The sequence below is a fragment of the Notolepis coatsorum genome, assembly GCF_963971535.1.
Source record: "Notolepis coatsorum genome assembly, chromosome: 9".
In the NCBI taxonomy this organism is placed as follows: Eukaryota; Metazoa; Chordata; class Actinopteri; order Aulopiformes; family Paralepididae; genus Notolepis; species Notolepis coatsorum.
In genome coordinates this window covers 117,368,492-117,392,815 of record NC_140173.1, presented here as the reverse complement: position 1 = coordinate 117,392,815, position 24,324 = coordinate 117,368,492, and the positions used below count along the sequence as shown (strand labels likewise).

Below are 24,324 nucleotides of genomic sequence, written 5' to 3'. Positions count from 1 at the left end.
TCTCGCTCTCTCGCTCTCGCTCTCGCTCTCTCTCTCTCGCTCTCGCTCTCTCTCTCTCTCTCTCTCTCTCTCTCTCTCTCTCTCTCTCTCTCTCTCTCTCTCTCTCTCTCTCTCTCTCTCTCTCTCTCTCTCTCTCTCTCTCTCTCTCTCTCTCTCTCTCTCTCTCTCTCTCTCTCTCTCTCTCTGGCAGACCACTCCAATAGTCAACTGACTTTTACTACTACTACTTCTTTAGCAAGACTAGATACAACTATTCATGCTACTATCATTAATGTACTACTGTTGCTACTACATAAAAAACGACTAAATACAACTACTACTGCAAATACTACAAGAGTGCTAAGAAATATACTCTCCATACAGCTGCTGCAGGGACCCTGAGGAGGGAAGGGTAAGTGCACTGCTTATTGTACTCTAAAGTCCTGATACCTGAAACCCATGAGGGGGGCAATACTGTGGTAACACTGGGTCATCATCCTGGTTAAAGTGTTCATATTCATGTCCTGAATGAACAGAATATTAGCGTGGAAACAACTTACAATGTACATCAGAGGAGCCTCTGAAACAAACAAGTGTAGATGCTACATAGATGTTTGGTCATGTTTGTAGACTGTATCCTGATTGAGGGCTAACAAAACAAAGCTTCCAGTAAAATGTCAGAAGAATTTATTTGGAATGGGTGCAATAAAACCAAATCTACAAACTAAGTCCTCAGTTGACCCGCCCACTGGGGCAATGGCTGCATGTGTCTGTGATAAGACTGAACCCACAATGGATAGCCAATCGTGACTCAAGTGTTATTTTGACATGTGCTTTCTCGTTCTCTCTGTCTAGGGAAGCTACAAAGCAGAACTTGAGGAGCTTTAGTCCATCTTTGTATTCAAGCGTGGCTGTGAAGATAGCGAGTGTGTGTGTTTGTGTTCAGTGATGGGTTTAAAGGCGTCCTTCCTGCCCCAGCTGATCTTTGGGTTTGTGTTCGTGGTCAGTGGATTGACTATCAACCTGATCCAGCTGGTCACTTGTCTGCTCTGGCCAATCAACAGACAGCTCTACAGACGCATCAACACCCGGCTGGCGTACTCCATCTGGAGCCGTGAGTACTGCCTCTGTGTGTTTGTGTATTTTGTTAATTTTTCTATGGGATGTGAGCATCTCACTGCAGGGCATGCTGGTATAGCCAGAGACAGTCTATAGGAGAGAGGGAGCACTGCAGGGGTTTTGAATGGAGAAACCAGTGACACAAAAATGGCAGCAACAACTAAACTACTTGCTACAAAACAAACATTCAGATTTTTTTTTGAATTGACTGCATTTTGAGGTAAAATTTGAGTTTGAAAGATGTTTTAAATAGTTAATTTTGTCTGCCAAATGGCTGGGAATCATGCAGTGATTGGGCTTTGTGTCAGAAACCACTGGATGGTGGTCTAAGTGGTAAAAAGGCATTTTTCTACCACCAAATTGCCCCTTTAGCCCTAATTAACCCTTATAAGTTAATGATAATTTACCAGTGACTGCAAATGTGAAAGAAAACGGTTTCTTAGATACGGATGACAACCCCTTCAAAGAGATAAGGGTCAGGTCGTGTTATTTGCTGCTGTCAAAATGACTCGTATGACCCTTATGAAATGGGGTTTCATAACCTATTGTGTATCAATTGGGGGGGGGGGGGGGGGTCCTTGACATGAAGGCGTTTGAGAACCACTTGTCTTGGTCAAACTCCTTTGGAAGAAGTCTCATTTCTTCATTATTACCCATTTGGCCAAATGAATGATACTTTCACCCACTTTCTCAACACGCCCACTAGTGCAATACGAATTCCATCTGATTTCATCATGTTGAATCTACTCCGGCTGTTTCAGTATGTGTGTATGACATTAATGGAGGGAGTGCAGGGCTGTACGCTAAGCTTTTTCACTAGGGGCACTTTTTTTTTAAATAACAATTTTACCATTATAGTGCAAAAAAATATGTTCCTCCTGCCTCATTACTGTGGTCCTTTTATTTAACATTTAAGTGCTTTTGTTTTCAGGTTTGTATCTTTTATAATGAACCAACTGAAGTATTACCACAGTTGCAAACATTTCTTCTTTCATTGATAACAGTGTATTAACAACCGTCTTTCTCAGGTCTGCATCCCCTTAACAATTGTATGTATTGAGCCGTACTGTATTGTACCCATTCTGCAATCTGTTAAATAAAGTTTTCATTCATTCATTCATTCATTCATTCATTCATTCATTCATTCATTCATTCATTCATTCATTCATTCATTCATTCATTCATTCATTCATTCATTCAGTGTTCATTAGGGATGGGTTAGGATCGTTAGGATTTTATCGATACTACTACTCTTATCGATTCGATACTGCTTAATGGTTTGGTACTTTATCGATACTCTTATCGGTTGTTTTTGATTATTTTGCAAGCATTTACATTTTTTTTATTAAGAACATAATCAACATTGCTTTATTATTATTTTCTATAACTATATTACTGCACATGGCACTTTTTGATCAATTAATACAAGCAGTCAGATAAATTTACTATTTTGGGACTTTCTATTTTATTTAGAAAGTTCTTAAATCAGAATGTCCCACCCAATACCCAGCTGTTAAAAACGGTTCAATACTCCATTTTATTAGTAGAGATACTTTTAGAACGATAGCCTGATGATATATTTTCCATGAGTTGAGTGGATGCATGACCGGGGGGGGGGGGGGGGGGCACTCTTTCCCCGCGGAACACAAGTTACTTAACGTTACACGGGTCGCGCTATGCATGCTTAGCTTGCTAACGATAGCAGTGTAACTTAATGTTACACACGTCGCGCTATGCATGCTTAGCTTGCTAACGTTAAGATAGGAGATAGCAGTGTAACTTAATGTTACACAGGTCGCGCTATGCATGCTTTTTTCGAACGTTTCGTTCTCTCCGCTATGATGAGCTCTGCTCTGCTTCAGCACGGACAGCACCTCTCAAGTACCCGCATGTGTGAGTGTCAGTCGCGCGAGTGTGTAAGTAACAGCCCCGCTCCTCGGGCAGACGGAGAGAGACCGAGGGAGGAGAGATATAGAAAACGGCCAACAAGATTAGTTCGCAATGTTTAAATTCCTCGAAAAAAAGGAGTGAAATACGAATGAAAGGGTTGAAATCAGTACTAGCAAGGGTGCCCCCCGTAGCACTGTAGGCTACAGCCCTGGAGTGTATGTATATGTGTATGTGTGTATGTAATGTATGTGTGTATCAGTTGAATACCTCTGCCAGGCTGTAGCTAATCATGTGTGCATCTTTGTGGTATATCTTGACATGTAATGGCTGGATTTCCACGTAGTTCATCCCCCCAAAAGGGGAAACCATGTTGATTTTCGTGATTCTAATCTAGACCATAGAATTATACAGTACATCCTCTAGCAAAAGTGTGTGCAAAGTCTGCCTGGCCGGTACACTGTCATTGTCCACCCTTTGAGTATAGGAAGAGGGCAATCAGTGGGAAAAATGAATAGGAGGTGACATCCACGTCATTCAGGTCATTGACAAATGTCATATGTGCGTACGTACCTACAATTGCCTGTGCAATAGCAATCAACTTCTTAAATATCAGGAATGTCAATTTCAATATTGTAAATAATATATGTTCTCATTTTGACGTCAAAACTAGCCAAACCGCTAGCCTAGCTTACCCTCATTTGTCTGTACATTGTCAAAAAGGTGAAATCATTCATGCATCCAAAATACAACAAATATCACTTTGATCCACTGAATGACATTACAAGTTTAAAATGTCATTATGTTTCTAAGACCTTAAATATTGCAATCAAATAAGCCTCCTGTACCTTTTACTAGTGAGACAATATTATAACTGACAATACCAATAAGTACTAATTACATGATTATACATAGTACTAATTAGTAATTACATTATACCCTTTTCTAAACTTCTGTTAACATCGTAAAAACCTGTACCCACACTCGTAAAGCCAGAGGCCCGTCTAAGCCTCTCACTTAAGTTTCAGTTCCCATTGTCTCAATTCTCCACCAAGTTCTCATTTCTGACAGCACAGGAACGGCATCTGCTAGGCTCAAAACATACTGGAAATGCAAGTTTACTCCCAGCAAACTGCCAAGACAATTTACCAATAGCAAGACTCAATTACTCAATTTCAAACTATTGAACCTGTCGCATGCCGTCATTTTCAGCAAGCTCTATTCACAGTCTGTAACCTGTAGGCTACTCTGCTTATTCCCTTTTATAAATAACCCAGAAAGAATATCTTCTCTTTTCTTCATTCAGTTTCTTATTAAATCCAATATCTGACACTGGTATAAGCAAATTATGACACCCTATTCTATTTTAGAGCTCTCATTTCTGTAGTTCACTGGCCAGTGCTGTAGGCCTACTAGGGAATTGGCTAACAAGCTATGACAAGAGTCACATAGGATTAAAGTGTGTTGTTACAAGTTAGATATCCTAAACCACTGTGTGCTTACTGATCACTATAGGCTAAAGGTTTTTAATAACTTAAACCAGATTCTGTGAATAACGTCACCCAGCATGGATTTCAAATGGCTAAAATGTGTAGCTGACAATGCAGCTGTGTTGGCTATTCATTTAGCTAAGTTAGGCTAAGCTTCAACAAGCTAATATAGCAGCTAGCGGTAGCTAGATATAGATGGTGTCAACACTATTGGTCATAGTCTGAAACTGCCTTATTGGCCCAATCCTGTTGTAAATATTTTGGAGAGATTTTGCACATGGATGTAGAGTCCAACTACAATATAACTTTCTCTTGGGCATTTCCTGTTTGTTAAACCACCCTATGGATTTATAGCTCCAATGTATGATAAAGTGGGTTGGTCTTCTCTGACAGAGAGGCGAAATAAACATTGGTATCTGTTTATCTTTTATTGCCGGGTATTACCACCTTATATATCATAATTAAGGCTGTCAAAGTTAATGCTTTATTAACGCACAATTCCTTTAACGCCACAATTTTTAAATTTTTGAGATGGAGAGAGAGAGAGAGAGAGAGACCGACCGACCGACCGAAGCCCTTGTCGGTGAATGTAACCTTCCTAACATTTTCTTCCCCTATTATTTCATGCAAACTTTATTCATTGTTTTAAATGATTATTTTCTTTTAAGTTATTTTGTGCATCACTCTGTTTTGAATTTGATGCAAATTTGCAATGCAGGAGGGTCATCCTTTTCTGTTAAATGGCTGCATAAAGAAAGCATTTGTTGACTCATGTTGATAAGAGTATTAAAACTTGAAAAAGATCAGTTTAACACTTTAACCGCCGAAAACCCCGCCATGCTCATTCCGCCGAGGACGCCGTAACTCGTCTTTGATGTCAATATTTAAAAAAATCTGTCATCGAAATCATATTTCCTTTCCGGCGCCCTGAGACAGTGCTGATCTCCTCTCAACTCTCTAGCGGTTCAAGAGCGCCATCTGGTGGCCGATCGGCAGATCGCCAACCGGATATTAACCTTTGAACCGGTAGTACTCATCCAAATGTGGTCCGGCCACTCTCTATAGCTCCCGCGACTCCATCTTGAAACACTGGATAATAGATCGCTCGCCCTAACTCAATAAACAACGTTATTTGGACGTATATACTATTATACAACCTGGAAATGGATCGGATATTTCTACATCCCATAATAGGAATATTTCAGTTCCACGCTCATCGTCCAGCGGCGCGAGGAAGCCACGGTAAGATTCAGCGTTATATTCTAACGTATTCTATACTAACTGATCTGATGAACATATGACCCACTCTGGATGAATCATCTAACGCTGCCCACGGAATTATAAACGATCCCCCGCCCATCCGGTCATCATCAGATGATGCATAGAAACGTCTAGAACGACGTCCAGTTGAAACTTTTTATCTCGCACAGATTCCTACCAAACTGTATTTCATCATCAATATAATGCATTTGGAGCTATAAATCAAGTTCTGGAGAAAGCTGCAGAAAACGATAAAAACATACTTATACTTTAGACCATATTTTAGTATGAATATGTGAATGAAAAAGTTTAACGTTGCTACACCCTGAACAATACATATAGGACATTGAATGGGCCATAATAATGGCAATGTAGCAATAGAATTTAAAAAGTTATAGCCCTGCAAAGAAGGGGAACTTCTCCATAGACAAATAGAGCTGGCGAGGGATGGTAAATTATGAATTTAACCCATGGCGATCAAAGTGTTAAGGTAGATTTAGAACAGATAAAAAATATGCGATTAATTGCGAGTTAACTATGGACAATCATGCGATTAATCAGATTAAATATTTTAACCGATTGACAGCCTTACCGTAATCATAATGTTGCTAGATTAGAACTATGGAAACGTTCTGACATGCTCCAATGTTGAGTTGGACATTGTTTTTGTTTTTTAATTCTGATTCTGCTTTTCAATTCTGGTTCGTAACGGTTCTTGATTCTTTACGGTGAAGGGTCAAAACCGGCCAAAATGTAATTATTTTTAATAAATTTGTATTTAAATCTTTTTTTTTTAAACCTTTACACAAGTCATATTCACAATTGACTTCATACATTTGAACCTGTAAATTATTGCATACAGTTTAATTTGATTAATGTTATTAATTATTCAATAATAAATCCATTCGTTTTAAGTTACTATAACTGCAATAAACGCAACATATAACATTATTGTTGATGTAGGTCAGGATGGTGTTACCTAAATGTTGTTGTTTCAACATCTAAGGGATGCCGCTTTTTCACCACATAAGCTGTGGCACTCCTATTTAGGCTGGCTACTAATGTTACCAGCAATCTATATGAAATAATACACTTGTGGGAATGCAGGAACGAAGAGACTGGTAGACGAGTGTTGAGTCAAATCGCTTTACTTTCCCAAGATAAAACAGGAGTACAGTAACGTAAGTTGCAATGAATGGTTACTGGTTACAGCCAACAGCTAATACAGGCAAAACTAGTTTACCAGAATCCACTGTTTCTCAACTCTGAACCCAGAGTCTTAAAGGAGCCGTAACTTTGCTCATAATGTTTGGTGTCTAGTGTCTACATGTCCCACGTGGGTCACCACACACACACACTACAGACGTTCATCTACAAAATAATACATTACAGTATCTACCCAGTACAATGTTGTATGTGAAAGCTACAGCAAGGTGGGTAGATTGGCCTTGGTGGAGGTCTGCACATTCTTCTAGTTCTGGCATGCATTGGTACAGAGCGGTAACAAGACAAAGGATCGTTTTACTTTCTCTAATCTCTCTGTTTCTCTCTCACTCTCTCTTGATATTATTTATATTGTAAACACTCTGGATCCTACACTGTGAATCGGTACGTGCAATAACGTCAATGTTACTCACTGTGCCTTGTATATATCTTAGACCTTTTTTTTTTTTTTTTAATAAACGTTTTTTTTTTAACTTGTTTTTTTAGCACTCGCTTGTATTTAAATTGTTCTTTTTTTTATGGTGTGATTTTGTGTGAAGGGGCGGACTAGCAAAGTAGGATTTTCATTGTATGGCAAACAATCTTGAATCTGAATCTCTCTCTCTCTCTCTCTCTCTCTCTCTCTCTCTCTCTCTCTCTCTCTCTCTCTCTCTCTCTCTCTCTCTCTCTCTCTCTCAGAGTTGGTGGTACTGTTGAAATGGTGGTCAGAGACGGAGTGTACTCTCTTTATGGACCAGAACTTCACGGCGGAGCAGTTGGGTAAAGAACACGCTATCTTCATCCTCAACCACAACTATGAGATTGACTTCCTATTTGGCTGGGCCATTGCTGAACACTACGGAGTGCTGGGGGTGAGAGAACTTTATACTGTGTGTGTGTGTGTGTGTATATATATATATATATATATATATACATATAGGAGAGGGAGGGAGAGAGAGGCGAAAGGGAGAATCGAGTGTGTGTGTGAATATAAGCAACTCTTCCAGCAACAAATGCAGCAAGCCTTCTCTACACTGCTTTCTCTTCTGTTGATATTAATAGAATCTCATCCTTTGTCTTTCCCCTCCTTTTTCCTTACAGCAAAAAGGAGCTCAAATTCCTTCTAGAAGGTCTAGAATACCAATGTAAATGGAAAAACATGGTCAAAGTTTTACGCTTTTAGTACTTTGGTGTGCTTTCCCATCTCCATTGTGAACTCTTAGCTTCTGGGTGACATCACTCGCCTTCAGATTCAGAGTTTATGCCGCAGATTGACCTGGATGTAACAATAAATTGGTATCGGGTGAAACACAATAACAACCTTTATTTACAGAAAAATCTATTCACACATAAAAACACTGGGGAATTTTTTTTCTTCCCCTGCTGGTGTGGGAGCCGCAGCCTCTCCCACCAGATGGAGGTGTCGAGGGCCCTCTAGCGAACAGGCAGTACAGGAACAAGGGGAAAGGCTACACTGACTAGGGGTGTAAAAAGTACCCAGAAATTATATTTAAGTGAAAGTATGGGTACCGTCTCAATATCTTACTCAAGTAAAAGTCAGAGTATCTGGCTAAAAACACACTTGAGTAAAAGTTAAAAAAAATCTACTTTTAAATGTACTTAAGTACTACAAAGTTAAAGTAAAAACTTTTTTTCTGACAGTCTATTCTTCTGATAGCAGGTGTTTAATCAAATATCCCCGCTTTCTAGTCTTGCACAAGGACCAATCAGCATGGGTATGGGCGGGTTCATTTTCCATTGATGGGGAATTGATTGGCTGTTTTTAAATAAAGGGCGGCAGCAGGATTAATAACATTAACGTTAGTTCGGCCAGAGAAACAAATATACTAATTAAAATAGTTGGACCTGCGAGATTTGTACTTTGTAGGTCTGCATTTGAAATGTAAGGAGTAAAAAGTATGTTTTTTTTCTCTGAAATGTAATTGAGTAAAAGTACAAGAATACAAACCTAATAATACTTGAGTAAAGTACAAATCCCCAAAAACAGTACTTAAGTATTGTATGCAATACTTCATATGCAATGCCTCTTGTCCAATCAAATTACTTGGTTGGAACTAACTGTTAATATCCAATAACACACAGTGAATAAGCCTGCTATACCCTTCCCCAATTAGTTGAAAAAGATAGAAAAAGACACGGTGTGCAATAATGATAATAACAAGCATGAAACACATTTGATATAGAATATTAACATATATATTAAGTTTAAATCTTTATTTTCATATTCAGGGTAGGGTGGATCACCTTTTTTTCTGGTATAAAAACATAAATGGCATTGCAATGTAATGATCAAGAGGTCTAACATTTATTTTATTTGGATCCATGTATTACGTAATTTTGTTTTGGCTAATTTATATTTAAATATTAAACAGCCATAAATTATCATTGAAATTCCATTTTTTTCTTTTTCTTTTTCTTTTTTCTAAATTAGTAAGGGCTCCAAAGCCAATGCTGGTTGAATTATACATATCCTCCCCTCATATTCTCAAATGCTTGCTCCAATTCTTAAGAAGAAATATGATAAAAAATATTACCATTATCACAATTTGTTGCCTTATGTCATTTGCCTATGTCATTTGGTGCTGTGGGATGTTCCTTGTTGCTGTGAGCTGTTCCTTGTTGCTGTGAGATGGTATTTGTTGCTGTGAGATGGTATTTGTTGCCGTGAGATGTTCCTTGTTGCTGTGAGATGTTCTTTGTTGCTGTGAGATGGTATTTGTTGCCGTGAGATGTTTCTTGTTGCTGTCGGATGTTCTTTGTTGCTGTGAGCTGTTCCTTGTTGCTGTGAGATGTTTCTTGTTGCTGTCGGATGTTCTTTGTTGCCGTGTGATGTTTCTGGTTGCTGTCGGATGTTATTTGATGCTGTCAAATGTTCTTTGTTGTCAACACTACCCAGAGTTTCAAGGTCCTGGCCAAGCATGATCTGATGATGGTGCCAGTGATTGGCTGGAGCGGGTACTTCCTGGAGGTGTTGTTCTGTAAGAGGAAGTGGGAGGAAGACAAGAAGGCTGTGTTGGGGGGGCTGAGTCAGCTGAAAGACTATCCTGAGAACATGTGGGTGAGTACTGGGGAAGGGAGTAGGGTTGTGTGTGTAGTGTACATGTGTGTATGTGTGTGTCTTTGTATGATTCATTCAATTGAAATGTTTTGTGTTTATGCATGAATGCACATTTAAAAATAATTGTCCAAAACTACACTCGGTAATGTTAACAAACAAACCAATTATTTATTGTGTGCTTTACTGTTGGCTAGAACATAACTTACTCTGGAGCACATTAAATACCAGCATAAATTACCAGGGCAATATACCCCAGTAAAAGTGAACCACTGTTACAGTTGCCAGGGTTAAACCTGAAGTTACCTCACTAAAACCCTATCATTTATTGTCTACATAGAATATAATAACATTATATTCTGACCAACAGACCCTCATCTGCAAATTAGTTTATACTGTTATAGTTATATATAACAGATATATATCACTGTTATATCATATTTTATTTTCAGTTTCTATTTTATTGCCTATATTTATTGTCTTTCTTCTATTACCCTGCCCATACCTGTACATGCCCTCCCCCTTCCCCGTGCTGCAATGACGGCTGAATTTCCCCAAGGGGATCAATAAAAGAATATCTTATTATCTTTTCTTATCTTAATCCAGCTTCCTACTAAACCTGAAGTTACCTCACTAACCCCATAATCTAGCTTCCTAGTATGTGTTATTAGCTGTGTGTCTGTGTCTAGGTGTTATTAGCTGTGTGTCTGTGTAGCAGTGAAATGTTGTTATGCTAGATTATAAACAGAAACATGTATTTTTCACATAAACTAGTGGAATAGTTGTGCAGAGAACTGCTATTTTGAAGGAGCAAATTGGGCAAGTTCGACTTTCCTATTGTTGGTGGTTGGCAGGTGGAGCACATGTGATGGAGAGAGATTTACTTTGAGGGAGAAGGCTGAGAAGCATACAAATACATGACCTGGTCGTATCCATGTCTTTTCTATACCACTAACACAACACAGAGTGAAACACACGCTACATCTATGTGTCTACATTTACATTTACACTCCCCACTCCTCCAGACCATAGCACCAGACATCCTCCCATTCCTAACTGCAACCATCAACTCCTCCCTCAACTCGGGGGTGGTCCCCACCTCCCTAAAACAAGCCAGAGTCACACCGCTCATAAAAAAATCAACCTTGAACCCCACCGTCATAGGCAACTATCGTCCTGTCTCTCTTCTCTCCTTCCTTTCTAAAACACTTGAACGTGCCTGTCTGTCTGACATCTCCGCCTGGATGACGTCCAACCACCTCAAACTGAACCTAAGCAAAACAGAATTGCTTCACCTGCCGGCCAAATCCTCCCCCCTGACCGACCTCTCCATCACAGTCGAAAATTCAACTGTGACCGCGTCCCCGACCGCCAAGAACCTTGGTATTGTCCTTGACGACCAGTTGAACTTCTCCGCTCACATCGCAGCAACAACCAGAACCTGCAGATTCCTCCTGAGCAACGTCAGAAGGATCCGCCACTTCCTGACAAAAGAAGCCACCCAACTCCTCGTCCAATCAACAGTCATCTCCCGCCTCGACTACGCAGTGGTTCCCAAAGTCGGGGTCGCGACCCAAAGGTGGGCCGCGAGCAGCCACGGGTGGGCCGCGAGATGATTAAAAAAAAAAAAAAAAAAAAAAAAAAAATTTAATTTTTTTATTTTAAATTTTTTTATTTAAATTGTTTTGGTCAGGCCACTGAACTTAGAAGCATGCCAGGACAGTGTTTCTAGTTGTATTCTAAAATTCTATTCTATTGTATTCTAAAATGTGACTATATGGTTTTATATTAACTTAATAAATAAACAAAAACGAAAAATCTACTTATTTCAACGAACATTTCAAACTAAATAACAGATTATGCACATAAAATGCTGAAAACAACCGAAGCAACAATAGTATTTTAATGAGGCTATTATTATTATCATTATTATTTTGCAACAAGTTAGCCCTCTCATAAATAGCACATATAAATGAATAACTAACTTGAACTAACTTAATAGGATTGAAGTGATATTTGGCTTAAAAAATCGGTCGCCTGGCAAAAAAAAAAAAAAAAAAAGCCAGACGATGTGCATTGGGCCGCGGCTCTCTGACGCCTTATTTTCTGGGCCCCGGCCTGAAAAGTTTGGGAACCCCTGGACTACTGCAACGCACTGCTTGCTGGCCTCCCGGCCACTGCCACCAAGCCTCTTCAACTCATTCAGAATGCAGCGGCCTGCCTGATCTCAAACCTACCGAAGTCAGCCCATGTCATCCCACTTCTCAGGGACCTGCACTGGCTCCCCATGGCCGCACGAATCCGCTTCAAGGCCCTCGACCTGGCATACCGTGCGGCAAAGGGAGCGGCTCCCACCTACCTCCGGTCAATGGTCTCTAACTACACACCCTCAAGACCCCTACGCTCTGCATCTTCTGGCCGCCTCAGACCCACTCCTATCCTAAAGAGAAGTCGCCTATTCTCGGTCCTTGCCCCACAATGGTGGAACGAAACCCGTCCAATCTTTCGCCGTCGACTAAAGACGCACTTCTTCAATCATTATTTGTAATGAAATTAATTATTATTATTTTTTTTTTTAATAACTCTAACCCTAACTAACCTTACTGTCATGCACTTGTCCTAATATACTAACCTACACTATGCACTCAACACTTTGATGAACATTGTTACTCAGCTGATAGAGTTGTACCCTTCCTGCTGTCTTGTTGTACAAAACTTGTAAGTCGCTTTGGATGAAAGCGTCAGCTAAATGACAAAATGTAAAGTCTAGGTGTTATTAGCTGTGTGTACAGTGTGTTATTAGCTGTGTACAGTATGTATTATTAACTGTGTATTGCAGTGGTGGCTGCTGACCAAATTTTTTGGTGAAGCACAAATTATTATATTATATGTTAAATTATATTTTTAAAACATCCCCCAATGTGTGTGGCAGTGGTGGCTGTGAGTTAAAAATATTGGGGAGGACGGGAGAGCTAAAAAAAATTTAATAAAGAATTACAGACACACAGTGTGGTTATGAAGACAGTTAAAGATAACAGGCACTAGTAATAAATACCTTGGAGTAACTTGACACACACGCCTCACTTACAAACATCACGAGAGAGGAGGAGGAGAGGGAGAGGAGAGGAGAGGAGGGGAGAGGAGGAGGAGGAGGGGAGGAGAGAGGGAGGGAGGAGAGAGAGGAAGAGGAGGAGGAGAGGAGATGTTGTACAGAACACATCACCAGATCAATCTCAGATGCACATCACTCAGCACTATATAGAACTGAACAACACACACACACACACACACACACACACACACACACACGCACAGAGGCCAGGCCACAGCGGACCAAAATAAATCGCTCGTTACCCACAGAAGGGCAGAAAGCATACCAATGCCGCACGCAGTAAAATACAGCCAATTAATTCATAATCAACACAGACCCGCCGCGCCCCACACAGCTACTAAATATAAAAAAAAAATAGAATTTCACTTACCATTGACGACGTTACAGGAAATAGTGTCCCTCGTAAATAGGCTCCCTCCCTTCTGATCACTTGTAAATTAAATCCATCCTTCGATATTTTCTGATGAAAAAGGTCTCCATTCGTCTTCCCCAGCCAGCCCACTCAGAGCGAGACTAAGTCGGCCCGTCTGACCTAGTAGTCCGATAACCTTGGTCGTGGGGGTCTATCTTGGTAGGTTTCAATGCAACTCCCGGTTCTCCCTGGCCACAGCTAAACACATGTTTCGCGAATCCTCCCCCAAACTCCTTATACTATCTCCGATTACTGGAGATCACTGGTGATGACATCATCACAGTCACGCTGCGGTCCTAATGTTGGCGCAAAGTTTATTTTAGCCTACTGTGTTGTTACAGCTGTACTGTATTGTACCCATTCTGCAATCTGTTAATAAAATGTTCAATCAATAAATCAATCAAACAGCCGGAGAACTTGATGACATCATCACAGTCACGGAGCTCTTCTCTGATTTGAGTGTCAGAACATTGAGGGCTGTCAATCATTCAATCCCCGTTCACGAGTGGCGTGCGCAAAAATGCACGGGCGGGGCTTAGATGACTCAAATAGCCTATTTTGATTGGATAATAATCAACTAAGATCAACCTGTGCACTATAAGTTGCACAATAGTGATTGACAGCTCGCCATTACTGCAGTTATGTGATGAGCAGGCCTGATCGCGTGAATATTTTAGGCAACCAACTTGTGTTTAGCGTTTCTCTGATTGGCCACTACGCCCATGTGACCGCGGCAGCGCGAGAGCTGCAGCGCGGAAATAGGCTGTCTATTGCCTCGCGCTGCAGCGCGGAAATAGGCTGTCTATTGCCATTCTCTAAGACAAACTCTAACCTTAACCAGCTCCTTAACAGCGCCTAAACTTAACCCTTCTAACCTTAACCAACTCCGAAACAATGCCTAACCTTAACCTTAAGAAACAATGCCTAACTTTAACCTTAACCAACTCCGAAAGAATATTGCCATTCTCTAAGACAAACTCTAAGCTTAACCAGCTCCTTAACAGCGCCTAAACGTAACCCTTCTAACCATAACCAACTCCGAAACAATGCCTAACCTTAACCTTAACCAACTCCGAAACAATGCTTAAAGTTAACATGCCTAAACTTAACCGGCGAAAGAATGCATGTTAAAAAAAAAAAAAAAAAAAAATTGGGAATCGAACTCGTCACCAACGGACCACAGGATCCACAGCAAGGCAGCGCTGCCAGTTGAGCTAGTTTTCGATGTTAACAAAGGGGGGATTACTGCTACATAATGCTGCCGCGACAGAGCTCCGCGTCGCCGCGTGGGCGTGGCTAGACGCAAGTTGGGCGTGGCTAGACACAAGTTGGTTGCCTTTAATATTTAGGCGGCCTGATCAGAGAGCTCAGAGCTGTCACTTGGCCATTTTTGAAGAAAGAAAAATTCACTGGCATTTCTTTTTACAGAGGCAAACATTTCTAATAAAGAAATAATAATAATAATAATAATAATAATAATAATAATAATAATAATAATAATAATAATAATAATAATAATAATAATAATAATAATTAAAAAAAATATATATATATGTAAATTAATAATAATTATGAGTGAATTTGTGCTTCACGTGTTGTCATTGAATAACCTCCTATTGGTGTTATTGGCTGTGTGTAGGTATTATTAGCTGTGTGTGGGTGTTATTAGCCATGTGGCTAGGTGTTACTAGCTGTGTGTGTCAGTGTTATTAGCTGTGTGTCTAGATCTTATTATCTGTGTGTATTTGTTATTAGCTGTGTGTCTGTGTGTCCAGGTGTTGCTCTTCTGTGAAGGAACCAGGTTTACACAGAAGAAACATCAGATCTCCATGGAGGTGGCCGACAGGTAGATATTATTGTTGTTGTTGTTACTATCATTACACTTATTATCACTTTTATATAGCTATTTTTATTATTGTTGTTGTTGTATGTAGTAAAGGTCTTCCCAGGCTGAAGTATCATCTGCTGCCCAGAACTAAAGGATTTACCACAACACTGAACTGTCTGAGAGGAACTGGTAGGAACACACACACACACACACACACACACACACACACACACACACACACACACACACACACACACACACACACACACACACACACACACACAGACACAGACACAGACACACACACACACACACACACACACACATTTTAAATGCTTTATTTACACATGGCCAAGAAGGCTAAATATCAGGACCATTACCTACAGTCATTGACACAATTATCAGGACGGTTAGCCTACAACCATAGCAAAGGCCTCAATATATGTCTCTCTCTCTCTCTCTCTCTCTCTCTCTCTCTCTCTCTCTCTCTCTCTCTCTCTCTCTCTCTCTCTCTCTCTCTCTCTCTCTCTCTCTTTTACTCTTTTTCTCTCTCTCTCTGTCTCTTAGTCTCAGCTGTATATGATGTAACATTGAACTTCAGGGACGGAGAGACACCCACTGTGCTTGACCTTGTCAAAGGACGGAAATACAAAGCTGATATGAGCTTCAGGTAATATTCATTATTACTGTACTATACTGTACTATGAATATAAATACAAAGCTGATATGAGCTTCAGGTAATATTCATTATTACTGTACTGTACTATACTATACTATAAATATAAATACAAAGCTGATATGAGCTTCAGGTAATATTCATTATTACTGTACTATACTGTACTATAAATATAAATACAAAGCTGATATGAGCTTCAGGTAACATTCATTATTAACATACTATACTATACTGTACTATAATAACTAAGTAAGTGGACAACATCAAGACACTAATGTGAGACATTGTGTGACAAGTGTATACAGAACAAATTGAGATCACCAGTGCTTCAACACACCGCCACTTTTTGCTGCTCAAGCCTCAAATGGTGTGGTGCAACCAGCTTGATCAGCCTTCTCGCGATACCAGACGTATTCCTAGAATTAATGAGTTGTGATTGTTTATTCACTCACAGAACACAGAATATCTTTTGAAACGATGGAATACAAATATGCAGCCACCTAGACAACCAAGAAACCAAGAATTTGTGATGCAGAAAGTCTGCATGCAAAAATAGAAAGCACACAGTTAAGACGGCAAAGAAGCTCATGGAAAATGTTTTGAAAACACCAAGACGGTACTGTTCACGGCCAGCAGGAACCACAACACATACAGTACATTTAGTAATTTAGCTGACACTTTTATCTGTATGACAAGTCAGCTGGAAGAGTACAACTATTTCAGCTGAGTAACAACCACAATTACGTACATTATCACTTTAATTGTGGAGAGATTATTTAAAATGAGGACTGAGGGGCGTACAGTTGCTCCAAAATGGTGTCCGTTCAGGTGGGCTTTAGCGATAATTTATTATGAATGAAGTTATAGGACGGAATGATGATGATTGCTATGGCTAGAATAACAAAGGTCCCTAAAGCCGGCCCTAAAGTAATTTATAAAAGAGTTTATAAAACATTCTGTGAAAATATGTTTCTTGAAGATATGAACAAGGTGCTATGGAATCTCTCTGGTTGGACTCTGAATTAAGAAGCTATATGAAGGAGACGGATGAGTTGAAGAAGGTGGCAACTAAATCTGGCAGCTTGGTGGGTTGGCAGGCTTACCAAGTTCACTCAGAAATAATGTGACTAAAATAAACAGACAAAAGAAGAAGAATTATTATCAGTTAAAGTTTGAAGAATCAAAGGGTGACAGTAAAAAATTATGGAAAACCCTGAATGAAGTTATAGGATAAAATAAAATGAGTAAGAGTCCTTTTTTTGAACCAAATGGTGAATTAAATTATTTTAATAACAATGTTACTAGTAAAGTAGAAATGATAAGAAGTCAAATGCTGCCAGTGAACGGTGAGCTGTCCAAATCATTAATTCCGAAAAACATAATGTATGATAATTCAGAAGCATAACCTTTTAGGAGACTAAAAAGCTTCTCTTAACTCATTACACCGGTTCCTGACAGGCAGCGACACGAGCGAGCGTGATTGCGAAAATGATTAAAATGTATTCGTTTCAATCAGACTATCCTGACCTACCGCGAGCGACAGCGAACTGAGCGGCGATGTCGCTCCCCCCTCAAATATTCGCTCGCTGTGTCTCTAGTTGAGCGATTACGCGGCCGAGTCCCGCCCCTAAACACTTTTTATTGGTCAAGAATCGCAGGCTGCTTTGCCCCCGTGTGCTTCCAGGTAACACACACACACACAGACACACTCGGACACGCGGCGCCTCATATCAGGACAGTGTCGCGCGCGATTTAGTCTCCAGTTCGCTCGCTCGCTGCCTGTCAGGAACCGGTGTTACACCCCTTCCTGACAGGCAGCGACGCGAGCGAGCGTGATTGCGAAAATTATTAAAATGTATTAGTTTCAAGCAGACTATCCTGACCTGCCGCGAGCGACAGCGAACTGAGCGGCGATGTCGTTCCCCCCTCAAATATTCGCTCGCTGTGTCTCTAGTTGAGCGATTACGCGGCCGAGTCCCGCCCCTAAACACTTTTTATTGGTCAAGAATGCTTCCAGGTAACACACACACACAGACACACTCGGACACGCGGCGCCTCATATCAGGACAGTGTCGCGTGTGATTTCGTCTCCAGTTCGCTCGCTCGCTCGCTGCCTGTCAGGAACCGGTGTTAGGCGCCAAAAACGAGTATACCCGTGTTTCGTCGCCAACGCTTGAGCCCCAAAAGAGTTTTCTCGTTTTTAGATCCTTTGATCTTTTCCCTTTGATCCCCATTCTAAACACTCACGCGGACCTCCCTGTATCTCCCTTGGACCGCTGCCTACGTTAAAATTGCAATGACGATCGAATCCCGCCAGGTGGCAGTATCGCCTAACTTTTGAACTGGGATAGTTTAGTGTGGGGCCACTTTAGTGTGGGGAGTGTCTGCAGGAACTCCTCCCCCCTCAGAGGGAATCAGGACAGAGCAATCGGTAGGAGATTTTATCGCCTCAAACCTATTCTTTCCCAAGAATTCTTTTTTTATGAGAAGTTAATGGTCGGAGCCATTCTGTTCGATTTCAGTGCGGCCTTTGACATAATTAATCATGAACTTGTACTTTCTAAACTATCAGCCTATGGTTTCAAAGAAACAGTGGTTACTTCTATGACCAGTTATCTATGCAACAAGAAACAGAGCGTTCTTTTTAATAATGGAACAATGTTAAAACTTTACAGTGTGGCATTCCACAGGGAAGCTTCCTCGGACCTCTACTGTACTCCATTTGTGAATGATATGCTGCATGTATTAAAAAATTTACATGCAACAATTTATGCGGATGGGATGACACAACAGTCTGGATAAACTGTTGAACAAGATGAGTTGATGCTAATTTCTGAATGGGTATTAGGAAATAAGCTACAATTAAATATAACTCTAAAACAAAAAGTCTGATAATAGGCATATACAACACTCTAAGGACCGATCAGAAGCTGAGCCTGTTGTTGCATGGAGTAGCTATTGAACAGAGGCCAAGTTGCTGGGTGTGACAATAGATCAAATGCTGTCATGGTCAACTCATATTAATAAAATGATTGCCAAAATGAGTAGCAGTATTTTTTGCATAAGAAGAGCAGCTCTCTTTCTCACAAAAACAACAATTAAACAAGCTATACAATCTCTTGTGCTATCCCGGATGGATTACTGCCCAGCAGTTTGGTCCAGCTCTTCTAACAGCTGCACGCCTGGCTCTACACTGCTCAATGAGGAGGTGTGTGGAGGGCATGCATGCTGCTCTGTCCTGGATGATGGTGAAGGAGAGATTGGCCTGCAGCCTGCTTTTATTCTTTAGAAATATTTGTATTTTAAAGAAACAGTCATGTTTATATGCACAACTGTACTTCTAAGGTTTCTCCCCTCCACATTGCCTGTGGTGCTTTTTTCCTATTGCTAGGTTTTTAGTGAGTTTTTCCTTACCTTCGCATTTATTTATTTAACATTTTATTTTAGATTTCATGGTGTTTTTTGTTTTGTTCTTGATTTATTGTGATGTTTCTTCTTGACTTGTTTAAAGAAGACATGTCCGGCCCATGGGGACATTAACGCAAATTACAAATAAATTAGATTTGATTTTGATTTGAACTGTTGTACACAAATGATAGGCACAGTCATGATACCAGGTAGGTGCTGAAATGTCGATTTACACTAACTCTGCCAAAAACAAACTCATTAAAAAGAACAGTCATTTATAGAGCTATAACATACTGGAACAGGCTTCCACAAAATCTCACAACATCAAGTAAATACAGATTTAAGAAGTACATCAAGGAAAATAATAAACTGATTCTATACAGATCTCTTTGTATACTGATTTGAATTTTATAATATGCACTTTGTAATGGTGAATTTTGTAATATTGTATCTTATAATACTGTGGATGTTAAGGATATTGTGATTTTTTTTATACAGTTTTGTAATGCTTTTTAGATATTTGTGTGCTGGATAATGTTTTTAATGTTATATTTGTATGTCTGGACCCCAGGAAGAGTAGTCTTTACCATGGTGAAGACTAATGGGGATCCAAAATAAACAATAAACAAACTGTATACAAACATACCGTGTTCAAGCCAATCAGCAATTCCAACTGAGTCGCGTGACTAAATTGCCCCCTACCTGCGTGAGCTGCTGCGCTAAAAAAGTATGACGGGGCTCTAAGAAACCATGACACTCTTTCAACTTTTACATATCTAGCTTTGGCATGGATAAATTGATTGTTTAGATTGCTAGCATTGCTAACAAATGGAAATATATTGTAGTCTGCGCCGTTGTTCTGACCAGCCCCTTGATGCGTGCGCACACGGAGTCTGACATACAGCATACAGGTCTATTGTTGTAATCAGGGGCGGACCTAGCACATTTGGCGCCCTAGGCGAGATCCACCACTGCGCCGCCCCCCCCCCCCCCCCCCCCCCCCAAAAAAGAAAGATTTTTTTTTCTTTTTTTTTGTAATTTTTTTTTTGTAAATTTTTTTTTTATGTCTTTTGCCTCTTCATAGTTCTCTAGCGTTAGTCTTTCTTTCCTCAACGCTCAATTCTATAAACACTTGACCGATACCCATCAATGCACAGCGCTCTAGCATGTTCTGACTGTGAACACCTGAAGCTGAGGCTCAGACCGACTGACCGTTTTAGATTTTTGGCTCATTTTCCCTTATGTTAGAATTTTTTTTATGTAAAAATAATGGTTGCAGATATAGAGGGGGGCGCCAAAACTGCAAAAAAAAAAACTGCAAAAAACCCTCTGGGTGGCGCTCTAGGCGACCGCCTATATCGCCTGTAGGAAGGTCCGCCCCTGGTTGTAATGTAGACAATGTAGATAGATAGATAGATCTATCCGGATATGAGCATCTGGCACCATCTAGTGGCAGCAGACGACACAAACTACAGTAGATATAATAATAATTCAGAAGTAGAAGAATGAATAATTCATTCATTCATTCATTCTGTTTATGTGTGTGTTTGTGCGTGCGCATGTACAGGAGGTTTCCTGTAGACCAGATTCCTGAGGATGAGAAGGAATGTGCTGCCTGGCTTCATCAGCTCTACAGAGAGAAGGTAGAGAGACATTCATCAAACACTAGTGGTCGACTGATATGGGTTTTTCAATGGCTGATGCCAATACACCACGCCACGCCAGGGTGGACAATGGCTGATATTGATTGATTGATTGAAAACTTTATTAACAGATTGCAGAATGGGTACAATACCGTACGGCTCAATACAAACAACTGCTAAGAGGATGCAGACCAGAAAAAGACTTTCGTCTTGTTTACATCAGGGTCCTCCATTTTCAATTCATCAATACATTTATGACATACAAGAGATACAAATATACGGTACTGTAAGAAAAAGAGATCATAAAAAAATATACATCCGAAGGGGAAGAAACTGTTTGAGAGCGGTTTTGAAGGAGGGTAGGGATTCACATTATTTTACGGCTATGGGTAGGGCGTTCCACATTATTGTGGCATAATTGCAAAAAGTGTTTAGTCCCTTGTTTGAGCCGAATCTGGGTTTAACAGGATTTGTGGAACTACCTCTGGTGTTGTGGTCGTGGAATTCACTGACCTTTGGGAAGTATTTCGACATGTAGTTTCAAGTTTCAAGTTTGTTTATTATATGTCACAACAGAATACTTTATATGAAATGCTTATTTCTGAAAGATTTGCTAATGTACATGGGTATCTTAGCGGTGTAGTGTATCTTGTAGACCAGGCCCATTGCAAGTTGCTGTACTCTGTCGTCTACTCTAAGCCATCCTAGGTTGTCAAGCATAGTCGTAGAACCCTTGAATGAGTGCTCCTGTTAGAGTCTTCACAGGCAAAACAGAGTCCATTCTCTTCGGATCAAATAACAAACTCAGCAAGACCAACAGCTTCTCTGTTACAGTGGGTGACAATATTGTCACAAGGAAAGATGAAATTACATACCTGGGTTCCATCCTAGAGGCAAATCTTTCCTGTGACAAAATTTCAACCAATGTAATAAAAAAAAGTCAACCAACGAACAAGATTCTTGTACCGGATCTCCTCTCTGGTAAACAGAATACCCTGGAGACTCTAACAGGAGCACTCATTCAAGGGTACTACGACTATGCCTGCACCAAAGCACCTCAAAAGCACTAAAAACAAGATTACAAACATCACAAAACAAACTGGTCAGACTACTGCTTAACCTCACTCCTAAAACCCACCTCACCCCTGCCCACTTTGACAAACTAGGATGGCTTAGAGTAGACGACAGAGTACAGCAACTTGCAATGGGCCTGGTTTACAAGATACACTACACCACTAAGGTACCCATGTACATGTCAAAATACTTCCCAAAGGTCAGTGAATACCACGACCACAACACCAGAGGGAACTTCACAAATCATGTTAAACCCAGATTCGCTCAAACAAGGGACTAAACACGTTTCGCAATTATGCCACATTGATTGATTGATTGATTGATTGATTGAACATTTTATTAACAGATTGCAGAATGGGTACAATACAGTACAGCTCAATACACACAATTGTTATCAAGAATCAAGAGGTTTATTTGTCACATACATACCAGGGCATACAGTGAAATGCGGGTGGTCTGGCCCGCATTGATTGTGCAAAATACAATAATAAAATAGAATAAAATAGGCACAGAAAAAATTAAATAGATAAGACACAAGATATGCATGGTAAAAAAAAAGACATGCTAGGTTCCTGAGAAACTGGTTCTTATATACACTACTATGCAATATACAATTTACAATGTTAACTCTTAATGTATCTAAACTATACAGTACCTCCTTCTTTTAAAGTGTTTCTAAAGATTCTATTTTTGGAAGTGACATTTTGTTTAGCGTGATTTTTAGCGGTTGCCGCATGAGTGGTGTGTGTGTGTGCGTGTCTGTCTGTCTGTCTGTCTGTCTGTCTGTCTGTCTGTCTGTCTGTCTGTCTGTCTGTGTGTCTGTCTGTGTGTGTTCATGTGTATTTGTGAGTGGAGAGTTCAGTGTTCTGATGGCCTGGGGGAAGAAGCTGAGCCGGAGCGTCTCTGTTCTCGCAGCGTGTGTACGTACTCGTAGGTGCTTGCCTGACCGCAGCAGCTTAAACAGGCTGTTGTTGGGGTGGTGAGGGTCTCTCATAATTCTGCAGGCTCTGGATTTGCACATCCTGTTATATAAGTCCTGCAGGGGTGGTAGTGCAATACCCGTAGTACGCTCAGCTGAGCGCACCACTCTCTGGAGTGCCTTCCTGTCCTGTGCCGTGCTGTTTCCAAACCAGGCAGTGATGTTTCCGGTCAGAATGCTCTCTACAGCCCCGGAGTAGAAGGAGTGGAGTATCTTCCCTGATACTCTGAACGTCCTTAGCTGTCTCAGGTGATAAGAGGCGCTGTTTCGCCTTTTTCACCACAGAATCTATGTGTGTAGAGTAGACCATGTCAGGTCCTCTGTGATGTGGCCTCCCAGGTACTTGAAACTGCTCACGCTGTCCACGATAGCCCCGTTTATCCACAACGGTGTGTGTGTCCCCTGCTGTATTCTCCTAAAATCCACGATCAGCTCTTTGGTTTTACCAATGTTCAGGAGTAGGCTGTTGTCCCGGCACCAGCGTGCCATTTCATCAACCTCCTCCCGATAGGCCTTCTCGTCATTGTTAGAGATCAGCCCCACCACCACCGTGTCGTCCGCAAACTTCACTATGGAGTTGGAGCTAAACCTGGCCACGCAGTCTTGTGTGTACAGTGAGTACAGCAGGGGGCTCAGAACGCAGCCCTGGGGGGACCCGGGGTGATTTTGCTGGAGGTATGACCCCCCACCCCGACCGCCTGGGGCCTGTCACTTAGAATGTCCAGGATCCAGGCGCTCATGGCGGAGCTCAGACCCAGATCGATCAGCTTGTCAACCAGTCTGGTGGGGACTATGGTGTTGAAAGCTGAACTATAGTCAATGACCAGAAATCTCACATAGCCCCCCTTCTGACTGTCAAGGTGAGATAGTGTGTTGTGCAGTACTTGGGAGACCGCATCGTCAGTGGACCTGTTTGCCCTGTATGCAAACTGCAGTGGGTCCATGTTACTAGGGAGGGAGGCACAGATGTAATCCTTTACCAGCCTCTCAAAGCATTTCATGACCACAGAGGTGAGTGCCACCGGTCTGTAGTCATTAAGGCTTGTTGGAGAGGAGTGTTTTGGCACCGGGATTATGTTGACATTTTGAAGCAGGCAGGGACCACGGACTCAGCCAGGGATATATTGAATATGGATGTAAATACTGGGGCCAGCTGGTTTGCACAGGACTTAAGTATT

At 40.8% G+C, this 24,324-nt stretch overlaps 1 protein-coding gene across 1 annotated transcript in view; it reads left to right on the top strand.

Annotated features, from left to right (window-relative positions):
- Window positions 1-927: 927 nt before the first annotated feature.
- LOC311234729 (1-acyl-sn-glycerol-3-phosphate acyltransferase gamma-like) overlaps window positions 928-24,324 on the top strand; it is a gene marked incomplete at both ends in the record, with an annotated part of 35,985 nt that continues 12,588 nt past the window's right edge. The window contains 7 exons of the mRNA XM_084321972.1: window positions 928-1,093; window positions 7,638-7,810; window positions 9,856-10,017; window positions 15,314-15,384; window positions 15,473-15,555; window positions 15,934-16,036; window positions 21,018-21,093. Coding sequence (XP_084178098.1) covers window positions 928-1,093; window positions 7,638-7,810; window positions 9,856-10,017; window positions 15,314-15,384; window positions 15,473-15,555; window positions 15,934-16,036; window positions 21,018-21,093 — 834 coding nt within the window. The remainder of the gene's footprint in view (window positions 1,094-7,637; window positions 7,811-9,855; window positions 10,018-15,313; window positions 15,385-15,472; window positions 15,556-15,933; window positions 16,037-21,017; window positions 21,094-24,324) is intronic.